This window comes from Manacus candei, unplaced genomic scaffold (assembly GCF_025592945.1).
Source record: "Manacus candei isolate 608988 ecotype Guabito, Panama unplaced genomic scaffold, ASM2559294v1 h1tg000043l, whole genome shotgun sequence".
NCBI classification, from domain to species: Eukaryota; Metazoa; Chordata; class Aves; order Passeriformes; family Pipridae; genus Manacus; species Manacus candei.
In genome coordinates this window covers 17,633,266-17,653,424 of record NW_026138091.1, presented here as the reverse complement: position 1 = coordinate 17,653,424, position 20,159 = coordinate 17,633,266, and the positions used below count along the sequence as shown (strand labels likewise).

At 39.4% G+C, this 20,159-nt stretch overlaps 1 protein-coding gene and 1 long non-coding RNA gene across 4 annotated transcripts in view; one reads left to right on the top strand and one right to left on the bottom strand.

Annotated features, from left to right (window-relative positions):
- LOC127474598 (uncharacterized) overlaps positions 1-20,159 on the top strand; it is a 702,069-nt gene that overhangs the window by 19,802 nt on the left and 662,108 nt on the right. The window lies entirely within an intron of this gene.
- On the bottom strand, positions 1,295-19,507 carry ING3 (inhibitor of growth family member 3). 3 transcript variants are annotated; one of them, XM_051795550.1, is made up of 12 exons: positions 19,368-19,507; positions 19,137-19,208; positions 14,862-14,962; positions 13,424-13,489; positions 10,788-10,884; positions 8,587-8,658; positions 8,188-8,307; positions 5,871-6,028; positions 5,356-5,546; positions 4,009-4,201; positions 2,908-2,946; positions 1,295-2,248 (listed from the first exon to the last, which is right to left on the bottom strand). In XM_051795550.1, exons 1-12 carry the CDS (start codon positions 19,393-19,395, stop codon positions 2,132-2,134), a joined length of 1,254 nt encoding a protein of 417 aa, XP_051651510.1. In that variant the 5' UTR covers positions 19,396-19,507; the 3' UTR covers positions 1,295-2,131. The 3 variants fall into 3 exon arrangements, with proteins under 3 accessions (XP_051651510.1, XP_051651511.1, XP_051651512.1); XM_051795551.1 differs by having other exon boundaries at positions 5,871-5,929; XM_051795552.1 differs by lacking the exons at positions 19,137-19,208; positions 19,368-19,507 and adding an exon at positions 15,144-18,366.

Here is a 20,159-nt window from a genome sequence, read left to right as displayed (position 1 = left end):
TGGCCCAATGTCCCATTAAGGGACTCCTACTCTTCAACCAGTGCATCACTGTTTTTCAAAGAAGCTTTAATGAGAGACCTCACCTAAACACTCGTCTACTCAGGAAAATGTCCAGCAACTCTATTGACCATGAGGCATGAACATTCTTAATATGTAAATATTTCATACTAATCAGTGCTTTTACATTCTGATCACCTAATGACCTGTAAGCTTCTCTTGTTTAGAAAAAAACATAAGCATGTACAGGTATTGCAAATTTTTCCACATTTTTCATATTTGTTCATTTCTATTTTCTTAACTTTGACACAAAATACTGAGGTGAGATTTTTCCTCTTGTGATTTCTCTAACTCATTTGCCAATGAAAAATAATTTATATTCTCCAGTGAAACAGTGATCCAATGCTCACACTAAAAATTGAAATTTTTATTTGGATTTGTGTTCTGTTAGGTGTGGTTACCACCAGGTATGGTTACCACCAGAGTGAGAGATTTTGCTATATATGGTCATAATTCTCAATGGACTAACTTCATAGCCATAAAGACACTCAGTCTAAGGGAAGTCTGCATTAGTGGTTGCTTATTTAATTTCAAATCATAGCATGGCACTAGTTTCCCACAGAAGAAACAACTCGTTATCTCCGTTGTCTCAACAGTCTCACTTAAAAGCAGATATTCTAGTCCTCAAGTGGTTTTTTTCAGACTGCAATTTCCACAGAAATATATACAGTGGGTTCAGTTCACAGTTTTAATGGAACCTTAGTTAAACTGCTCCTTGATGTTTATTTTCCCCAACTTCTACCCTATTCTTTTACCAAAGTCTATTTATCATCCATAATCGTTTCCCTTCTTACACATCTACTTTTCCCCAGTTCATAGACTTTAAATGCCTATTTCTTTCATTAAAAAAAAATGCTGTGACAGAATCCTGGTTTCATTCTTTGCACATACTCCTATTACTAATGGGCCTGTCTGTTTTTATTCCCTTGACAGTATTTGCATGGTCATGCAATGTAACACTGCTTCTCTCCCTCTCTTCTCCTCCTCTTCACAGGTCTGGAAAGCTACTACATGAAGGCCACACTCTTCCAGCCTGAAGTAAAATCTTTAATCTAAAGGGAAAGTGTACTTTTTTTAACAGCAGAAAGAAGGAGGAATTAGAAAATAGAAGTAAAAACCCTGTTTCTGTTCAGTGCTGCTGCATGAAACAGCCACAGAAAAACAATAAAAGGAAATTTGTTAGTGAAACCATTTCGGAAACAGACTTTTTTTCTGACAAATGTACAGAAAACATTAATTTGAGGAGTTGAGGTTGTTTTATTTTACACCTAATACAATTCAAATTTAAAGGATTACTTGCACAAAAAAATAAACACATTTGGTATAAAAATTTATTGTCACTTTAACACCTTTTTTTCCTCTTATGGCCCCCACCTTCTCTGGAGCAGAAACATATAAAGACTAATGGCACAAGTTTGTTTTATTCTACAGCATTTTTTTTGTTTTTACATACTTGAGTACCCTAAAGGACAACAGCCCGCTGTATACAAGAACCATTTTCTTCAGCCTGCTGAATTAAGTTTCATAAAGAACCAAAGCTATAAAGGCATTTTAAAAACATTGTCTCTTTTTTTCTTTTCAGAAGCACTGACTTTTTGCACCATTTATATACATAGTGTTACGTAACAGCTCTTGAGTACAGTACATGCAGCAGAATATATCTCTTGTATATAAAACATACATTTAAAACCTTGACTTATCGGAATTCTTTGAAGATTAAATAATTGTAGAATGCCCAGTGCTTAGAGAAAATGGTTTGATAGTACAAATCTCTGCATATGTTGGCCACTGGAATAATCCAAGGCTCACTGGAATATTATCTGTAGCACATCAAGGTGCGTAAATAATTTACTTAGAATGTTAAAACACAACTAGCAAAACCAATATTCATGATCTTACGACTGGGGGCTGGAATTAGGTGATCTTTACGGTCCTTTCCATTAAGTCCCAACCATTCTATGACTGCCATGTTAACTCTTCAGTGGTTGCAAGGAGGTGTTCTGAGAGTTCCCCCTCTGCTCCTAAGACCTCTATAAAACCTTTAGTACACAATTTGTTTTCCAGATGAAAAAGCTTATTTATGTCTACTGCCTCTTCTCTTCATTGCAGCTGTACACTGTGGACAGTACCATTTCCCTTTTGGTGCTTCTGTCAGTCCAACACATCCATAGTGGAACCACTCAATAGGACACTATAAAAAGAGAGTTAAAGAGATGGTTTGGGATTTGTTTGTTTTTTGTTTTTTTTCACAGTGCCTATCACAAATACAATTCTATGAAAATGAAACACGAGTAAAAAGCATAGATTCTGCTTTTCATACAAATCACAGGAAAAAATGACAAGAGATGAAGATCTCAGTCTCTAACATACACTCAATAAACTAAGGAGAGTGATAAGAATTCTAGGACTCATATGAACTCACATAACAGAGCAAAATAACTATGTTTTGCTTTGAAAGACTTAGTTTGACAATACTAAGTGACACAAAAGTAATCTTATGCATTTCTGTTTAAATGTAGTGTCTCAGTAAATACATGATGACATTCAACTGCTCTTTTAAAACTTTTTTTATTTGAAGAGGACAACTATTATTAGCTAAACACAGCTAAGCATTCAGAGAAATAAATGGCATTTTGAACTAGGGCTTTTCTGAACCCAGTAAAGGCTGAAGGTTTCTAAAAGAACATGAACTGTGAGGAGAAATGAGAAGTTTCCTGAAGGGTGGTTCAAAACATATGCACTTTACTCTAAAAAAATCTATTCAAGAAACAACTCTAAAAAAAAGTAACTTCTGCAAACAACAATTACATGCACAAGCCTCTCATGAACCCTTTGAACTTTGTTACTTACATCTTGGTTATCACAGCCTACCATTTCACCATAGGACACCTAGTGAGAAAAAAAAAATTCCATTCTTAATAATTGTATTATTAACTAAAAGCAATTAACATTTTCAAAGGGCTAACATTCAAGTTTTTTCCTTTAAGGAGTCTGTCCATTAACAGCAGCAACAACATTTTGATTTTTCTTCTCACAGGTATCACAGATATCACAGAATATTCTGGAAGGATATTAGAAGGGACTCACGAGAGTCATCTCTCTTAAGCATCCTCTTCACTCTTAAGTGAAGAGGCTGTGTGGAGCTTCTGTTACACAATCCGAACACCACCTCGTTCATAGTGAATTGATTTTCAAAGACTGCTTGTGCAAAAGAAGATGCATCTGCATATTTCAGGTTGGATAAAAAAGGTCAGCACTCAAAGCCTGAATGAAGTACATTTTGATGAAAACAAGAGTGCTCAGTATGTTATCAGCCTAGTTCTCAAGATTATATTGATGTCTGCCATTTCCCTTGCATACATGACAATTTCAAGCACTTTATTTGAAGCAATCAAATATTTTAAAGAGAATTACAGAAATCTACAAACTCTAAAAAAAGTCAACTCTCTTAAAAGTGTTTGAAATAAGAACAGGCATTTTAAGTAAGTTTCTCATGTTGTCATTCATTCTCCGGATGGTTTATCTAAAATTAGGTTTTTGTTTGGTTGTTTGGGCTTTTTTAAGTTTATGGGATATATTGGGGTTTGGTGGGTTTTTTTTTGTTTGGTTTGTTTGGTGGTTTTTGCTTTCTATGGGGAAGTTGGAGAAAACAACTTAACTTACTAACTGAACATTTTAACTACATTCACTGTGAACCCTTTCCATTTTTAATTTAATTATTTCTGAAGTCTCCACTAACAGATTTTAAACACTCCAGGTGTGTCACATCACTAGAAAACTGACCACTTTTAGCCTGAGTTGATAATATTTGTAGCACCAGTAAGTAAATAAAAACAGATCAGAATTTCAAGGGTAAAACCACAATGTTTTAAAATTAGCAACCAGAGAAGGAAGTTCAATTACATCAAACCAGCAGTTCTAGTTGTATTTCAGGCTGGAGGCTATCCTTACCTGATTACAAATGCAGTAACGTGGCTCATTTGGATCATAGGTCCAGTCAACCTGGCTATTAGAATCAGACTCTGGTATTACTGCTGTTTGCTGAGACAGTTCTTGTGCTAGTGCAGATGAAGAAGAACATGATGATAGAGAGGAAGAAGAAGATGATGACGAGGACTGCTGACTTGAGGATTTGTTGTTGTTTCTGAGAAAAGGAAAAACAAAAAAGGAAAACATGGCATACATGATTTAAATTTATTTCCTGCCAAGTGAAAGAATCACTAAACAAGTACTTTGTTAACTCTGAAATACTGCAGTATGTAAATCCCTAAGTATCATTTGCTAACAGATTTCATTCAACTACTGCAAGCACTGGAATGGACCCACTGAATGCTCTTTGGAAAAGGAAACAAGTCGTACCAGCTTACAAGTGCAAAATACATTGTTCTGATCAATGGAATTTCACAGCTCTAAACTGTCAAATGGCTTTAATGAATGCTTTTCTTCACAAAATTTTCCATTAACAGCCTTGGTGTCAAGTCCCCATAAAAATTATATTACAAATGAAACAGGAATTTACATATAAATAATGTCATATGTCATGTACAACAGGTAACTGTTTTGAAGATGACTGATTCTCTGTTAACCTCCACTCAAGCATCACCAATCACTCCATAGGAATGGTGCCAGAATAAAAATTTTATGCTTTTGCTTATAGATGAGATCTGACACTAAATCTATGCATAGATTAAAAATCCTTCTAAAATAGTATTATTAACTGAGCTGTGAACACACATAAATTTGTATGAAGAAAAAACTCGTGTCAGTTTAAAAGGATGGGCATTTTGAGACAAATTATTTCAAGTACAAGTTGTGGCACTGTTGGTTAAAATGTTTTAAAACTTCATTTTAATCAGAAATAAAATTCAGTCCATTTCCTGACCTAGATGATCAGTCATCAGAAAGTGTTGCTTTTATTTGTGATCTGGCATGAAGCAAATCTGCAGATTATTTCAAAACCATCTACAAACTGTTGCATGGTAATTCCCAACATTTGCTGTTAGGTCAAATCTCTCCAGAACACAAAAAAATGAGGGAAGAACCTTGACTGTATCACAGATGAAAAAGCAAATCAACACATTTATTTACAAACTTTGAGTGTGTTTGCTTAAATAAAAAGTGAGAGGACTGAAGAACACAGCCCTGAAAAAAAAATGTCCAGCAGGCAATAACTGTCTTCTACTGATCCTCCCTCACAGATATTAAATACAAAGTATTTCTATTATGGTCCATGACTTTTAAGAGAAAGCTTAGCTGCCTTAAAAGCTATAATTGCAGTCAACAAGTAAGAAAACCTACTTGCTTTTTCTGCCACTTCGTGAATCTGTGGTTGATGAACTTAATGTCTGTGTTAACGTAGATGCCAGAGCTGATGACGAATATCCAGCTGAATCCCTGGACAATGAAAATTCTCTTCCAAGCTGAAAATCATTGTTTTTAAATGCTTCATAGCTGGCTTTTAGACTGGATGTTCGTCTTCCCTCCTTCATCTAAAAGGAATACTGGTATTGTATCAGATTGCACAGTAAAGCTCTTACATAAGACAACTGCTAACTGCTAATTATTTGCACAGGTTCATTAGTTACCTTGTTAACAAAGTGATGTAGAGTAAGCAGTAAAATGTGTAAGAATATCCCCCAGGAAAAGCCAGAAAACAAGCTGTCCCTTTAGGCAATTTATATAGGATGAAACTGTGGCATATAAACAAAAGCTGAAAGTGATCATGGGAATTCAGATTTTAAAAAAAATAAAGTCTCTAGTCATCTTCTTAATCAATAGCAGATGGCAGAGTGACAAGAACATTTTGACATTACCTGTGCCGTGGCTTGCACTGCTTGAGCTGCTGCCATGGTAATTGCACCGGCCCCGGATCCTGAAGATAATGAGCCCAGGTTATATGATGCCAATGGTTGAGAAGAGTTTGTATTGTATGCATTGTTTGAAGAGGATGATGAATTACTGTTTCGACACCCTTGATGAATAGAACACATTTATGAAATTCAAAATGAAACTAAATTCCTTTGCATTTTAAGAAGAGTTATATATGACAACCAGTGAAAGAGTAGGAACTCTGTTAACGTATCAGAGCGGTCTAATAATTTTGAAAAAAGGTTTTAAAAGTAATTTGACATAGACAGTATTTGTATAAGGGAAAAGAAAAAGAAGTTTGTTCCCTCTCTATGCTCATGTGCAAGGAGTCCTTTTAGAAAGACAGCTCTCACTATCCTACTCAGCTATCAAAGAAAAGATGCAGCTGCTGTATCTGTTGATACTGAAACAATGTTGACTAACCATCAAGAAAGTAAGAATTTGACTGTACACCTATACTGTTTCTGAAGTAAAACTTTACCGATCTTAATTCTAAAAACTACAAATCACACTTTTAATGCAACACAGATTTCCATGGTCATCTACAGAATGACAGCTGCTCATAGTTACATTTTATTTGCAACTTCATGTGAAGATCCTTCAAAAGAAAAGTGAAATAGGTATGAGGGAGACTACTTAAAACTGATGAACACTGCTAAATTCCAAAACATACAGTAGTTACTTTACGTACTATAACCTCTCATAATCTTTTATTTTCAGAAAAGAAACGCCTAAATTTTGAAAATGGGCAGAAAGTTGTGGGGGTTTTTTTATTCACCAAACAGCCTTCTTGCCTCTTTTGACATAAACAATATATGAAAGAATTTTTATTTTATTGTAGCCAAATGCCACGTCAGACCAACACTTTAAAAAAAAAGAGATATGAAAATTCTTTTCCCTTACTTTGGAAATTGTTCCATGCATTTCTTTTTCCCAAAGCAGTAATGCATTGATCTCTTATATTTCTACTACTGGCTGAATGAAATCATACTGTTATCTTCTTTGAAGCAGTGTAAATAAAAAGGAACAGCCAACAGACAGCTGTTGAATGACAACAAAACTGACCTGCTTCATGGACAACACAGATGAGTAACAATGCCTACAGTATCTCATGTTTCAAGTGACTGAAAATCCCAGAGGAAAGGGTATGAGCCTCTGATTGAAAACTGGTTGAATGGCAGATCCCAGAGGGTCATTATCGATGGCACAGGGTCTAGTTGGAGGCCTATCATTAGTGGTGTCCCCCAAGGTTCAATACTGGGCCCAGTACTGTATAACTTATTTATCCATGACTTGGATGAGGAGGCAGATTCCTCTTTAGCAAGTTCGCTGATGACACAAAGCCAGGCAGAGTGGCCAATATCCTAGAGTTCTGTGCAGCCCTTTGAAAGGACTTTGACAGGTTGGAGAGAGAAGCAGAGAAGAACCTTCTGAAATTCAACAGAGGGAAGTGCAGGGTCCTGTGCCTGGGGAGGAATAATCCCCTGCACCAGTACAGGCTGGGGTCAACCTGCTGGAAAGCAGCTCTGTGGAGAAGGACTTGGGGGTCCTGGCAGACAACAAGCTGTCCATGAGCCAACAGTGTGCCCCTGTGGCCAAGAACCTGGAAGGTTCTTAGGAAGACCATTGCCAGCAGGTCAAAGGAAGTGATCCTGCCCCTCTGCTCAGCCCTGGTGAGGCCACATTGGGAGTGCTGTGCCCAGTTCTGGTCTCCTCAATACAAGAGACAAGGAGCTCCTGGAGCAGGTCCAGCAGAGGGCTATGAAGATGATTAAGGGACTGGAGAATCTCTCTTATGAGGAAAGGCTGAGAGAATTGGGCCTGTTCAGTCTCAAGAAGAGACAACTGAGAGGGGACCTCAACAAGGTATATAAGTATCTGAAGGAAGAGTGTCAAGAAGATGGAGCCAGGTTCTTCTGGGTGGTGCCAAGCAATACGACAAGAGGCAACAGGCAGAAACTGATGCCCAGGAAGTTCCACTGGAGTATAAGGATGCACTTGTTTACTGTGTGGGTGTCCAAGCACTGGAACAGATTGCCCAGAGAGGTTGTAGAGTTTCCTCACTGGAGATATTTCTGAACTGTCTGGACACAATCCTGTGCAATGTGATCTGGGATAACACTATTTGGAGCAGGTAGGTTAAACCAGATGACCCACTAGGGTCCCTTCCAACTGTACCCATTCTGTGATTTCAAAAGACTAACTCAAAAGTTTCTCTTCTTTTAATTTAAAACTAATGAAAGGAAAGACAATTAGGATTACCTGGTGTATTTTCTTTAGAAGCATCTGAAGTCAGGGTAGATAGAAGAGCTTCAGATTTAAACTTCTTTTCAGGAACATGATCTGTTGTACTGTGGTGAGAAGATGGATTGTGTTTCCTTTCTAAATGAAACAAATGGAGGGAACTTAAATGTAAAACCTATTCAGCTTGAAAGTCAAACTAAAAAACCAGCACTTTCAACTAATTTCCACTAGCAAAAACTTACTATTTCATTTTTGCACTTCTTCTTAACAGACATTATTATCATTTATTATGCCTTATTTTCCCCTGAAATGTCTGGAAGGAAAAAACCTCAGAATATTTTTTTCCTAACACTACTCAAAAAAAAAAAAAAAGGAAACATAAAAAGTGGCCACTTTTTTAAAGTCTCAAATACTTACTCTCTACTGGAGTATGAGAATGGGCGTGATGGTTATTCACAGGCTGTGATGGTGTATCCAGCTCCAGAGACCCTAAGAAGGGGTGAAAAGGTTAGGAAAATTTCAGAGTTGTCCTTGCCATGCTTTTGACTTTTAGATATTAAGTGAATCTTTATAATATTAATCAAATCACTATGCAGTTATATTTATTTTAATCATAAGAATTTTTGCTATAGTAGAAACCCTTCCTACAGTACAACCAGGAGCCAGTGAGATTAGTTTTAAAAATTGGTGAATGCTAGTGTTTAACTATTGAAATCAAGAAGTTAAAATCAAGGTCAGTAAGGAGAACAAACAAAACTGCCCTCAACATGCCACTTATTCAAATGAGTTGCACACAAGCTGGTGATGATTGGAGGATGGCTGCACCAAAACTACTGACAATCTCCTCCAATATGAATTGAAAAATGTAACAGGTCAACTATGTAAACAAGACATTTTGTCCCACTGAGTCCATCTTGTCAAAATGGAAGCAATAGCAATGTATTTCCAGATGATTTAAGATTCAACAGGAAGGGCTTCACTACCATTATCCAAATTTTCCTAATGCTTAAAATAAAAAGAGCAATTAATACAAAGAAAAAACCCACCTATGAAGTCGGTGAGGCACAAATGCAAGTATACATCTAGGAATAATATTTCTTATAGGATGAGGCTAAATAATTGCAGCATGGGAGAGACTTTTGACTATAAATTTCCATTAGCACAATATACAACACTTTGTGCATCAATCTCTGGCAAAAAAATCTGAAGTAGCTGCAATATCTACTAACTCATGTCTACATAGGAGACTATTCAAGAAAGCAAGTGACATTCATTTTTCAGTATCTGTAGCTTCAACATTTCTTTACTTTTTTCAGTGCTTTCAAAAAGCACTGAAATACATGAGTATATGAGTAATACGTAACTGTATTACAAAAGCTTAAATAAAATTATTCTGGAAGAAGTTCAAAGCATAAGGAGCTATTTTGGCTGAGCAAACTTCAACCACATCATCAACTCGCCCAAAGGCTGCCCTCTGGCGGAACCTCAGCTATATGCATTTATTCTGAAAGTGAAAAAATTTACAGGCTTCTACTTTTAGCTTTATTTAAACAAACAAAGAAAACCCAAATACAAACAAACCTTAAAGATGCCACATGCAGTTTGGTGCTTTTCTATTCTGAGTTCTTGAAATGCTACCTAGCAACCTCTCCAAACACATAGCTCAACAGAAGATAAACAGCTGGGATTTCAACTAAAATAAACTAATCATTTTATGTAGTTGCTAGTTCATTAAAAGCATTCAATTTACAGTTTTTTCTTTGTGCCTGTTATTTGTAATAGCAATTACAAATAAAATATCCCAAAATTCCCAACTCATATGCCAAAGCCACAAAAAGTTCCAAGAAAGAATATTTATTCCCAATATCCTCAAGTGATTTAAGTTACTTTTCACTGTGTTTGGTTATGAGGACAACCACTGCCTCCATAGTCACAGTAATTAAATGAACTCAGAAATATATCATAATCACATCCAAACTTGGTGTTTAAATGCTGATGCGTACAGAAAGGCCAGACTCTTCTACACCAAGTTGGTCAAAAGAGTTGTCACATTACATTTTTGTTCACATTCTTAACACCAGCATTGCTATATTTGTTCAACATGCAGGTTTCTTACCTAAAATGCTCTTCCCTCACTGCACCATTACAAAACAATCCATTCTCACCCCTTTAAAAAAATAAGTATCTAACTGTATTTGATATTCCACACCTAGAACTAAAATAAACTAAAGACCCTCCTCAGTGTGGTGGCAATCAATTCAAGGAAGAAATAGTACACTTGCAACTGGGTAGGTGACAGGCTTATACTGAAGTACTTTTCTGAATACCTCCAGTCATTAAAAACAGGTTTAAAGAATTCTGCATCTGTCAGATACAGTCACCAATTCACAAGTGCAACAGTTGTGTGAAAAAGTTATTTTAATTACTCAGTTGTATTTTGACTTCACTGGTAAAAATTGATGTTGAAACTAAAATTTGAGAATCACTGACGAAAAGTGGGTTAAAACAGTTTTAAAACAAGTGGGAATACTGCCTGCCACTAACAAGTGTATGATATTTTAATTTTGCAAATTGACAGAAAGTGTGTCAAGTTCTTAAAGAAAATCATGCATACTTACGTCTCTCTAATATTTCTGTGATTCCAGCATTATCTGCTTCAAGTTCCATTTTAAATTTAGCGAGTTCCTGGTCCAATTTTCTCAAATGACGGTCCACCTGTTTTTTAAACAAACCAACAACAAATAGCCTCCAGTTCTGTAACATGAACATATACATCCTTAATTTCAGACTTGCTAAGTATTTCCCTTCCAGCAATTTTATGCCATGCACCATTAAGCATGTACAGTAACACACAGAAGCATATCTTCTTGGTCACCTCCATGTCCCTCACTCAGCAGAGACACTGGTGGTAACACCAAAATAGCGTAGGCAGTGATCCAACACACTGTCATAAGTGTCTCTTTCGAGAAAAAAGATGAAGAGGACTTGGAGGTGCTGTGGATATGTCAATACGAAGGAGAAGAGAAAGAACAGTTCATGACATGGGCTTTAGAAGAGGTTGGGATGCTTTGGGGAAATTGAGTCTTAAGTAAAAGTGTAGAGATTCCTGTGCATTTGAGTAAATCATGACGTGCTCTTGGGTACTAAAAATTAACAAAAAACCCCCTGAACTCACTATCGTGAAAAGAAACACTATGTTGCAAATGCTTTCTATGTCTGCAGCCATCCAGCAAAATATATCTGTCTCTATTAAAAACTGAACAGGTTTTTCAGTTACCAGCTAACCAAAAGAGAGGACATAAGAGCTGACTTCTGGAACAAACTTTTGGTGCTGCTGTGAAAATAAAGTAGTTGTTTTATGTTTACTACATTTGAGTGCAGTGTGACTTGCAGGGTCTAAGAAAATGCAAAGTAAATATACTTAAACTTCAAAACCCACATGCCACTATTCTCTGGGCCCGGCCTTCCAGCCAGTTTTTTACCCAGCCAATAGTGCACCTGTCCAAGCCAGGAGCAGCCAGTTTCCCCAGAAGAATGTTGTAGGAAACAGCGTTAAAGGGTTTATTAAAGTCCAGGCAGACAGCCTTTCCCTCATCTGCCAATCAGGTCACTTTGTCAAACGAGGAGATCAGGTCATTCAAGCAGGACCTGCCTTTCCTAAACCCATACTGTCTGGACCAGATCCCCCTGGCTGTCCAGCTCGTGCTGCGGGATGGCGCTCAAGATGATCTGCTGTTGCAGTCCAACAGAAAATGAAGTGCTAGAATTAAACAAGAAACCTTGGGCCACAGGGGCTGGAAAAAACCATCATCTAAAAGACCAGACAAGATCCATTGACATTCACTTCACGTGGATTGTCCTGATCTCCCCCAGCAGGAAGTAGAGAGACTTTGCATGATGCTATCAGATATCTCATTGTTTTCTCCCTCCCTGTGTAAATCCTTATTTCAGGAAAAGCTGACCACCCTTCCCCAGTATAATCTTGCTTACTGGAAATATCAAATCCTTTTTCCCCCAAATGTAAATACTGGATCCGAAAAATGTAAATCCATTTTTCCCCTTATGTCACCCCTGTTACTGGAAATGCTAATAGATTGTGGAAACCCCTGTCTGGAATAACCCTGCCTCCTCATTAGCATGTTAAGCCCCCAAGACCCTTAAACAGCGTTTGCATGTTCAATAAATCATTCCAGTTTTTGCCCCCATAGTTGGGATCATGATAGCTTTATTAGACCCTTACAATCTGCTCCATGACCTTCCCCAGCACTGAAGTCAGGCTGACAGGCCTGTACTTTCCCGGATCCTTTTTCCGACCCTACTTGTAGATGTGCATTACATTTGCTAATTTCCAATCATGTGGAACTTCTGCTAAATGAATGCAAGTGGCTCAGTGAGTTCTTCCACCAGCTCCCTCAGTGTCCTTGGGTGGATCCCATCAGGGCTATAGACTTTTGTGTGTCTAAGTGGCATAGCAGGTCACTGACCATTCCCTTGGATTATGGGGACTTCATTCTGCTCCCCAGGTCAGGGGGCTGGTTACCCTGAGAACAACTGGTCTTGTTACTAAAGACTGAGGCAAAGAAGGCATTAAGTACCTTGCATCCAGTAAAGGGTGGAAATTTTCCTCAGCCCTCCTTTTGTTGCTGATATATTTATAAAATATTTTTTATTGTCTTTTGTAGCAGTAACCAGTTTTAAGTTCTACTTGGGCTTTGGCCCTTCTAATTTTCTCCCTGCATATACTCACAATATCCTCGCAGCCCTCCCAAGCTGCCTGCCCCTTCTTCCTAAGATGATACACTCTCTTCTTTCCCCGAGTTAAAGCTATTGCTCTCTATTTAGCCCAGCAAGCATTCTTTCCCACTGGCTTCGTTTTTGGCACATGGGGACAGCCTGCTCCTGTATATTTAGGATTTCCTTACTGAACAATGTCCAGACTTCCTGGACTCCTTTGCCCTAAAGACTGCATCCTGAAGGACTCTTTCAACCAGTTTCCTAAACAGGCCATAGCTACGCATTAAAACCTTACAATTTCTAATCTTATTTCTTTGTTTTGTATTTAAGTGACGCTTATTACCAAAATAACAAAATTCTTAAAAGTCAATAAAATATTAAATGTTTCTTTCACCAGCAAAATACCTGTATGTAGATCACACAGAAGTACAGGTAGCACAGTTGTAACGCTTATCAAAATTCTTAGAACTCCTTAGGGCATAAATTTAGGTAATTCACCACAAGTCTTGTGTCCACTTACCAGATCATATATTTGATTAGCCAGTTGCACTTTTTCATCTGCATCTTCCAAAGCCTTATAATAATCCTGTTAAAGAGAATTTTTTTTAAATTATGAACATAAATAAATTAATTTCCACTATTAATTTTAAGCTATTGTTATCCAACACAAAATATAAGCTAAAAGGAGAAATCCAAGTCAGTTTTGAGAAAGCCTGTGAAACTTTACTGTAAACAACAATCAGCTAAATTTTAAATGAGAGATATAATATATACCAATTTATTGTCTGGGCCTTAGAACAAGCAAACTACAGGATGGAGACACCTCCTCCTACAGTAATATTTATATTTCTGCAAGAAATGTTACAAGAAAAGAAACAATCCTGGATTTATTTTATATTACACAGCATAAAGTTATGGACTCAAAATGAGATTATGTCTTTTACTTCCTACAGATCTTTAGGACCACGGCAGATCCAACTGCTCTTCAAAAAGATGCTGAAAAGTACTGTGCAGGGAGGCCCTTCCAACACTGCAGTTAAATAGAAACAATGTTGTATATATCTTAAATTATTTTAAAATAAATTTCTATAACTCATAAGTGTAACTTGAATGAAGCAATCCAATTTAAAAATCTGCTCTAACCAATGAAAATTCACTGACAAAACTTTTTCTTAAAAAATATATTTTCACATGTTTTTATGTTAGATTTAAACAGATTTTACTGCTTTTAATTCTCAATTTCCAGTGAATAGTATCTTGCTTAGACGAAAACTACTTTAAATTTTGGTTCAACTAAAGTCAAAAGCAAATTTTCATTTACTCTAGGGAAGTTAGAACTTTGACTTTTTCTTTTTTAAAATACAGAAATCTATTTGCATTAATTAAAGAAGTAAACAACCAAATAAGAGGCTGAAGTAGCCAGTGTAAGATACAGAGGATTTTCTCCCAACCAAATGATGGACTACACTGCAAAAAATACCATCACCAAGGCCCAAGTACTGAAAGATAGAACACATCCATCTTCTTACTCCTCCCTCCCTCAAGCTACATATACCATGTATATAACATATAAAAGGACAGAGGTAGAATTACAGGAAATGCTAAATCTAGCTTTAAAATTATCTTCTAAAAGAAAGCCAATTAACTTACACAACCTCACGTCACACAAGGAGAAACAAAAAATCTGAGCTGAAAATTTAGTACCTGGTTTCCTCACCATTTCAGGATCATATTTTTTAAATTGCTAGCAAATACTGGGTAAAACTTGAGAGAAATGCTTGATCAAAGAAACCTTTCAGTCACTTTTCTCCTCCAAGGTAGTTCTATCCATCTCTATGAAAGCCCAAGGGAAGGCATAGTTCTGAACACTTAAGTCTCCATCTATCATAAGCTACTTTTTCCTAAGGTTATCTTAATTTGCAAAAGAAAAATGTTACCCACTCCTGTGATATCCTTACTTTTTTGATTGATGTCATTTGTTCTTCTCTCCATTCAGGTTTGTTTTTCTTTGCGTTCATAAAAAATTCATTTACCCTCTGCTCAAGCTGATCCATTGCATCTGTAGCATAGGAAAAGATTAAGACAAATATTATCTTCTCATGTACATAAACATTAGGAAATAATGGGAGATTTTTTTCTCAAACAAAGTTGACAGGACTGAGGTGCAAACTATTAGAGAGGAAAAAAAAGAAAAAACCAAAACAACCAAGCGACAGTGGACAGCGGAGGGAATTATTTACCTTCATTTCCAAGAAGCAGAATTGCATTCTGGTAGGATTCTCATCAAGGTTCTTGTGCTCTCCAGCATGGGACAGGCAGGACTCCAAGTTCTAAAGGTTTTTTGTCCCTAAGAGCAGTGGTAGTGACTTAAAGCACGACCCAAACTCCTCACCCAGGGCTCTAGATTGCTGACTTTGGAACATTCTAGCCAGTTACAAACTGAGCAGGAAACAAAATATTCTCCTAAGAGAAACAGTCAAATACAAAACCAAATAATTGAAAAAAATTAGTGCCTCAAAAAGGTAGAGCAACTGAAGAGTAAAGTCACTGCCTTTAAATCAAGGCCCTCTCCATTGTATGCTAGGAAGGGTAAGGGCAAAGCACAAGTTATTCCCCCATCCCCACAGGGGTAAATCACTGATGAAATACTATCTGGACAGGATTCTCACTTACATGAAGTTTAGAAATATCATAAGGGGAAAAAATAAAACCACCAATTTTCTAACATTAACTATCTCTAGAAAGGAAAATGTTAACTACAAGGGGTTTTTTTTGTTGTTTATCTAGACAGTAACAGGGATTCCCTTCCCTTTCCCTTCATGTTTCTCCCACTGAGTTTACTACTTCAACAGTTGTGCACACAACAGCTTGCATATTTCCAAAAACGTACAGCTGCCTCAGTCAAACCTGCTTTGACAGCCTTGCTAGTGTCAGGGTAGATGACAATACTGATTTTTTTTCACAGTACTCTAAGCAACGCTGCCCAGACAGCAGTTTCAAATTAAATGTGACAACCCACAAACTACCTAGACTTCAGGTTCTGGATGTAAAACAGCTAAAAAACTTTCCAGAAACCACCATCAAAACTGAATTACATGATGGGCATCATCTCTTGCCAAAAAAAAAAAAAATGGAAGTGAATTATCTAGTTCAAGAAGCTCATGAATGACAGTATGACTAACTCTTAAAACCCAACAGAGGCCAAAGGTCTTTTCACCCTATGAAAATTCACAGCTAAAACTATTTATGTAAATAACCAAAAATCATTCATACTAAATGATCAAAAACATTCATCAATTTTCCCTATGCTGGGAACATCCAGCACAAAACCCAACAGGAACCTAACAACTCTCACCATTAATCCCAAGCCATAACAGTTGTGACACAGGCTCACATCAACTTTGTTTAGACACAGACAAACAAAGCATTCAGTTTTGGTGTATCACAGGCTAAAGATGGGAGAATCTGTACAATGAGCATTTTCCACTTGCACCATGTTATCCAGGGAGAAAGTTAAGAAGCCTGAAAAGCAATCAAGAAGCACACACTTTATGTGGAGGCTTCTAAAATGACTTCTGACCAAATGACAACAATTCGGTCCACAAAGCCAACAAACTAAGTGTTCTACCTTCTATCCCAGAGCCCATACACCTTAGGTGATAATTATTCTAAGAGCTCCATAGACAAGAAATGACAAAAAAAATCTTTCCTCTTCACTTTTTATTGAGGACACGTTATCAGTCTGTGTGAAACTGCATAAGGGAAAACTTCCACAGAAATTTGGTTTCTCCTAAAAGGGCAGAAACGGCAAAGGGAAGTGAAGGTGAGATCTACCAAATTATATGAAAAGTTCTCTCTGGTACACTCAAGTTCATCCACCTTTTCTTCCTCCCAACCTTTTTAATCCAACTGTGATACTATATTCTGAGATACTAATTTCTTACATCAGATTTCTCAGGGGAGTTACCAGGAAATCTATTAGAAGAGAGGCTTTTTTCCAGAGTTTTATGTTTTACTATAAAGGCCTGATAATCCATGACTTGACCTTAAACAGAGAAACATATTTTATGCTTCATGTAGAGCTCAGTTAAAGCTCAAGAGTCAAGTCACAACTCCGATGACCTTTGCTTTTCCCACAGCAGTCTTATCAGAACATACAGAAGGTACATCTGGTTCGTTATTTCTTCCAACAACAGCAGCACCTGCCCCATTAGGAGTCCAAGTGGTCTAAACAGGACAGAACATAAAGTCAACACTGACTCTAAAACAGAGCAGCACAGGTGTCTCTGAATTACAACTCATGTGGATTTCTGGGACAGCATCACTCATCAAACTACTGTTTTCAAGTACTTTCAAGACCCTGAATCTTCACAGCAAGTCACTGTATCACAGCATGAGAACAACCTCCGGGCAGTTTGGCAACTGACGTTAGAGATGCTACTCCAGAAATTTTGTAAATGTCTTTGGATGCTCTGTCACTCACTGTGTAAAAATAACAGAAGTAACAAGGTCTGAGAGAATTTTTCTGTGTGCCCAAAGTTGGTCCTAATATACAGTATTCAGTGTCATTTGCTATTTCCAGCAATACAATATGGAGTGTTATTTGTAATTTCCAGTTAAAGAAGAGGAAATGACACTCCTGCAACCTTGGCAATGCTAGCTGGCTCAATTCTGAAACACACTTAAAGAAAACCCTACTAGCTTCTTTGCCTCTCTGTGGAACAAAAGTAAAACTTGTGAACTTATTCCAAACTACCTAAGTCAGTGAGCCGCTCACCCCCTCTCCAGGTGCTCTCTGGTGATAGTGACTTTAGAGGGATTTTCTCCCATGAGCCATGACTGTTCCCACAACTTTAAGCACTGAACCCAAGACAGCACTTGGGTCATAACATACTAAAAAATCCTATAGCCACTTCTGTGTGTGTCAGCAGGGTCTGTTAAACAGACCTGCTGGGTCTACCAAAGTAAATATCCAAGGAAAAGCCTAAGACTGCACTTTGAAATATTATAGGTTAAACTACAGTTTTCAAGAACTGTTCCCACTTAGTGCTGCATTGTGTATTCCTATACAGCATTCCCTTGTTATTTCAAACTTTGCACTTTCTCTCATTCCTCTTTACAATAGCCTAACCCTTCTATATGGACGATTCCTCACATCTCTTGTGCAATAACAGCTTCATTAACGAAGACCTTTGGATCACAGTTACAGATAACCATATTAACTGTCTGTTAAATGACCACAACAGCTTATTAGATATTAAAGGACATCTAAGTCCCAGATGAGATTGCATTAGAAAGGATGAAAGGCCAGTGCATCCTGAAAACAGCATAAAGCAGTGTATTACATCAGGATATAAGCAGAGATATAAAGTGATCTAAAAGAAACCTAAAATATATTTGCAGAAAACCCGAAGTATAAATAATATAGTTTTTATATGTATATATGTACTTATATACACTATATTGTATATATTTATATGAAAGATGTAATTATATTAAATATATATTCATCTAAAATGTAACTTGTATAAAACCTAAAGTATACTTATAAAGTATATTTGGTTATGTGTCAGCTAGGGCACGAGAGGCAGAACAAAGAGCACTTTCACATGTGCTATTTTAAGGGAGCTGGCTGGAAAGTTTCAGGGACAGCACGCCGCTGCCTGCTGAAGGAGCGGGACACAACTCATGTTCCAAACCACCATCACTGCTCTTAGGGATCAAAAATCTAAAGAGTTTGGGACGTGCCACCGAAAATCCCTTAGCGAGCAGCACAAGCCCAGGAGCTCCGCTCCAGCGAGACCTTCCCTGCGCCGAGGCCCGGCGGCGGGCGTGGGTCGGGGCGGGCCCGGGTCTGTCGCGACAGCGCCGGGGGCGCGCGCCCCGCCCCTCGCAGCGCCCCGGCGGCTCCGCAGCGCCGCCTCCTGCGGGACACAACGAGAGCGCCCGGCACAGCCGGGACACCAGCCGTGCCAGAGCGGCCGGAGAGCCGGGGCGAGGAGCGGGCAGGGGGCAACACCGCCCCGGGGCATCCGGGGGGGCGGCGGCGGGGAGCGAGTGGCTCCGCCGGCACGGGCCGGAGCGGCACCGCTTCGCCTCCTTCGTTCCCCGCTCGGCCTTCCCGTTCCTCCCGCCCTGCGGCGGGGGCGCGGCGGCGGGGCCAGAGCCCGCGGGGCGGAGCGGGGCGGGCGCGGAGGGGGCGGGCGGAGGCGGCGGGGGCGGGACTCACGTACTCTGCACCTGCAGGTCCATCTCGCGCATCTCGGTGAACCTGTCGCGCAGATCCATGGGAAGCTGCTCGATCACTGCGGGGACACGGGGGAGCGGGAGAGAGGGGGGGGGAGCCAGTCAGTCACTCGCCGCCGTGGGGGAGGGGGAGCGCCGCCTCCTCGCCGCGGCTCCCCCCGGCTTCCCCGCACCTGCCGTGCCCGGCCGCCCGGCGTCCCCGCCGCGCACACACTCACTCTCCAGATAGTCCTCCAGGTACAGCATGGCGGCGGCCGGGCCCGCGCCCAGGGGCTGATCGAGAGCGGGGGCTCGTCCCTTCCAATATGGCGCCGCCGCCAACAACACCCGCGCCTCGACTCAGCGAAAACAACATTGGCGGCGGACGGCGCTCGCAGCCGCCGCGCCGCGATTGGCTGCCCGCGGCACTGACGCACGGCGCGGCCGGCGCGCCGGCCCGCGGCCTCACGGGAAGTGTAGTGTGTGTGCGGGGAGGCGGCGTGTCCCGCCATGCCGCGTCCTCCCGGCCGGTCCGCCGCCCTGGGGGCATTCCCGCGGTCCTTGCGGGCGTTCCGGCCCTGCAGGGGCCGCGGGATTCTTGCAGCGCTGCTGCAAGTCAGGAGAATGGAAAGGGAAAACTTGCAGCTTCTTGACCAGACTTGGGGCTTTTGTTTGTTTATAAGTTGTTGTTTTAAATGCTGGCAGCCGGCAGTAGTGCATAAAAAGCATAAGAAATGTCAAAACTAATGCAATCGCTCCAATCTGTGTCTTCTCACGAGTGGCCTAAGGTAAAAGAGCTGCTCAGTTCAGCACAGGTCACAGGCAGTGACCACCTTACAACAGCAGAAATTTAGCGTGGGCTTTAGTGTTGCTGTTCAGAGTGCAAAAAAATAATTAGCTGGTAGCATTTATTGCAATCCAGTTAAAACACTTCTTGCAGTAATTTAAGTGTTTGTAGCTGAGGTTTTTCACGCAACTTCTATCTCCCAAGTAGTTTTTTCATCACTCTTTTATTGCTGATATTTATTGCT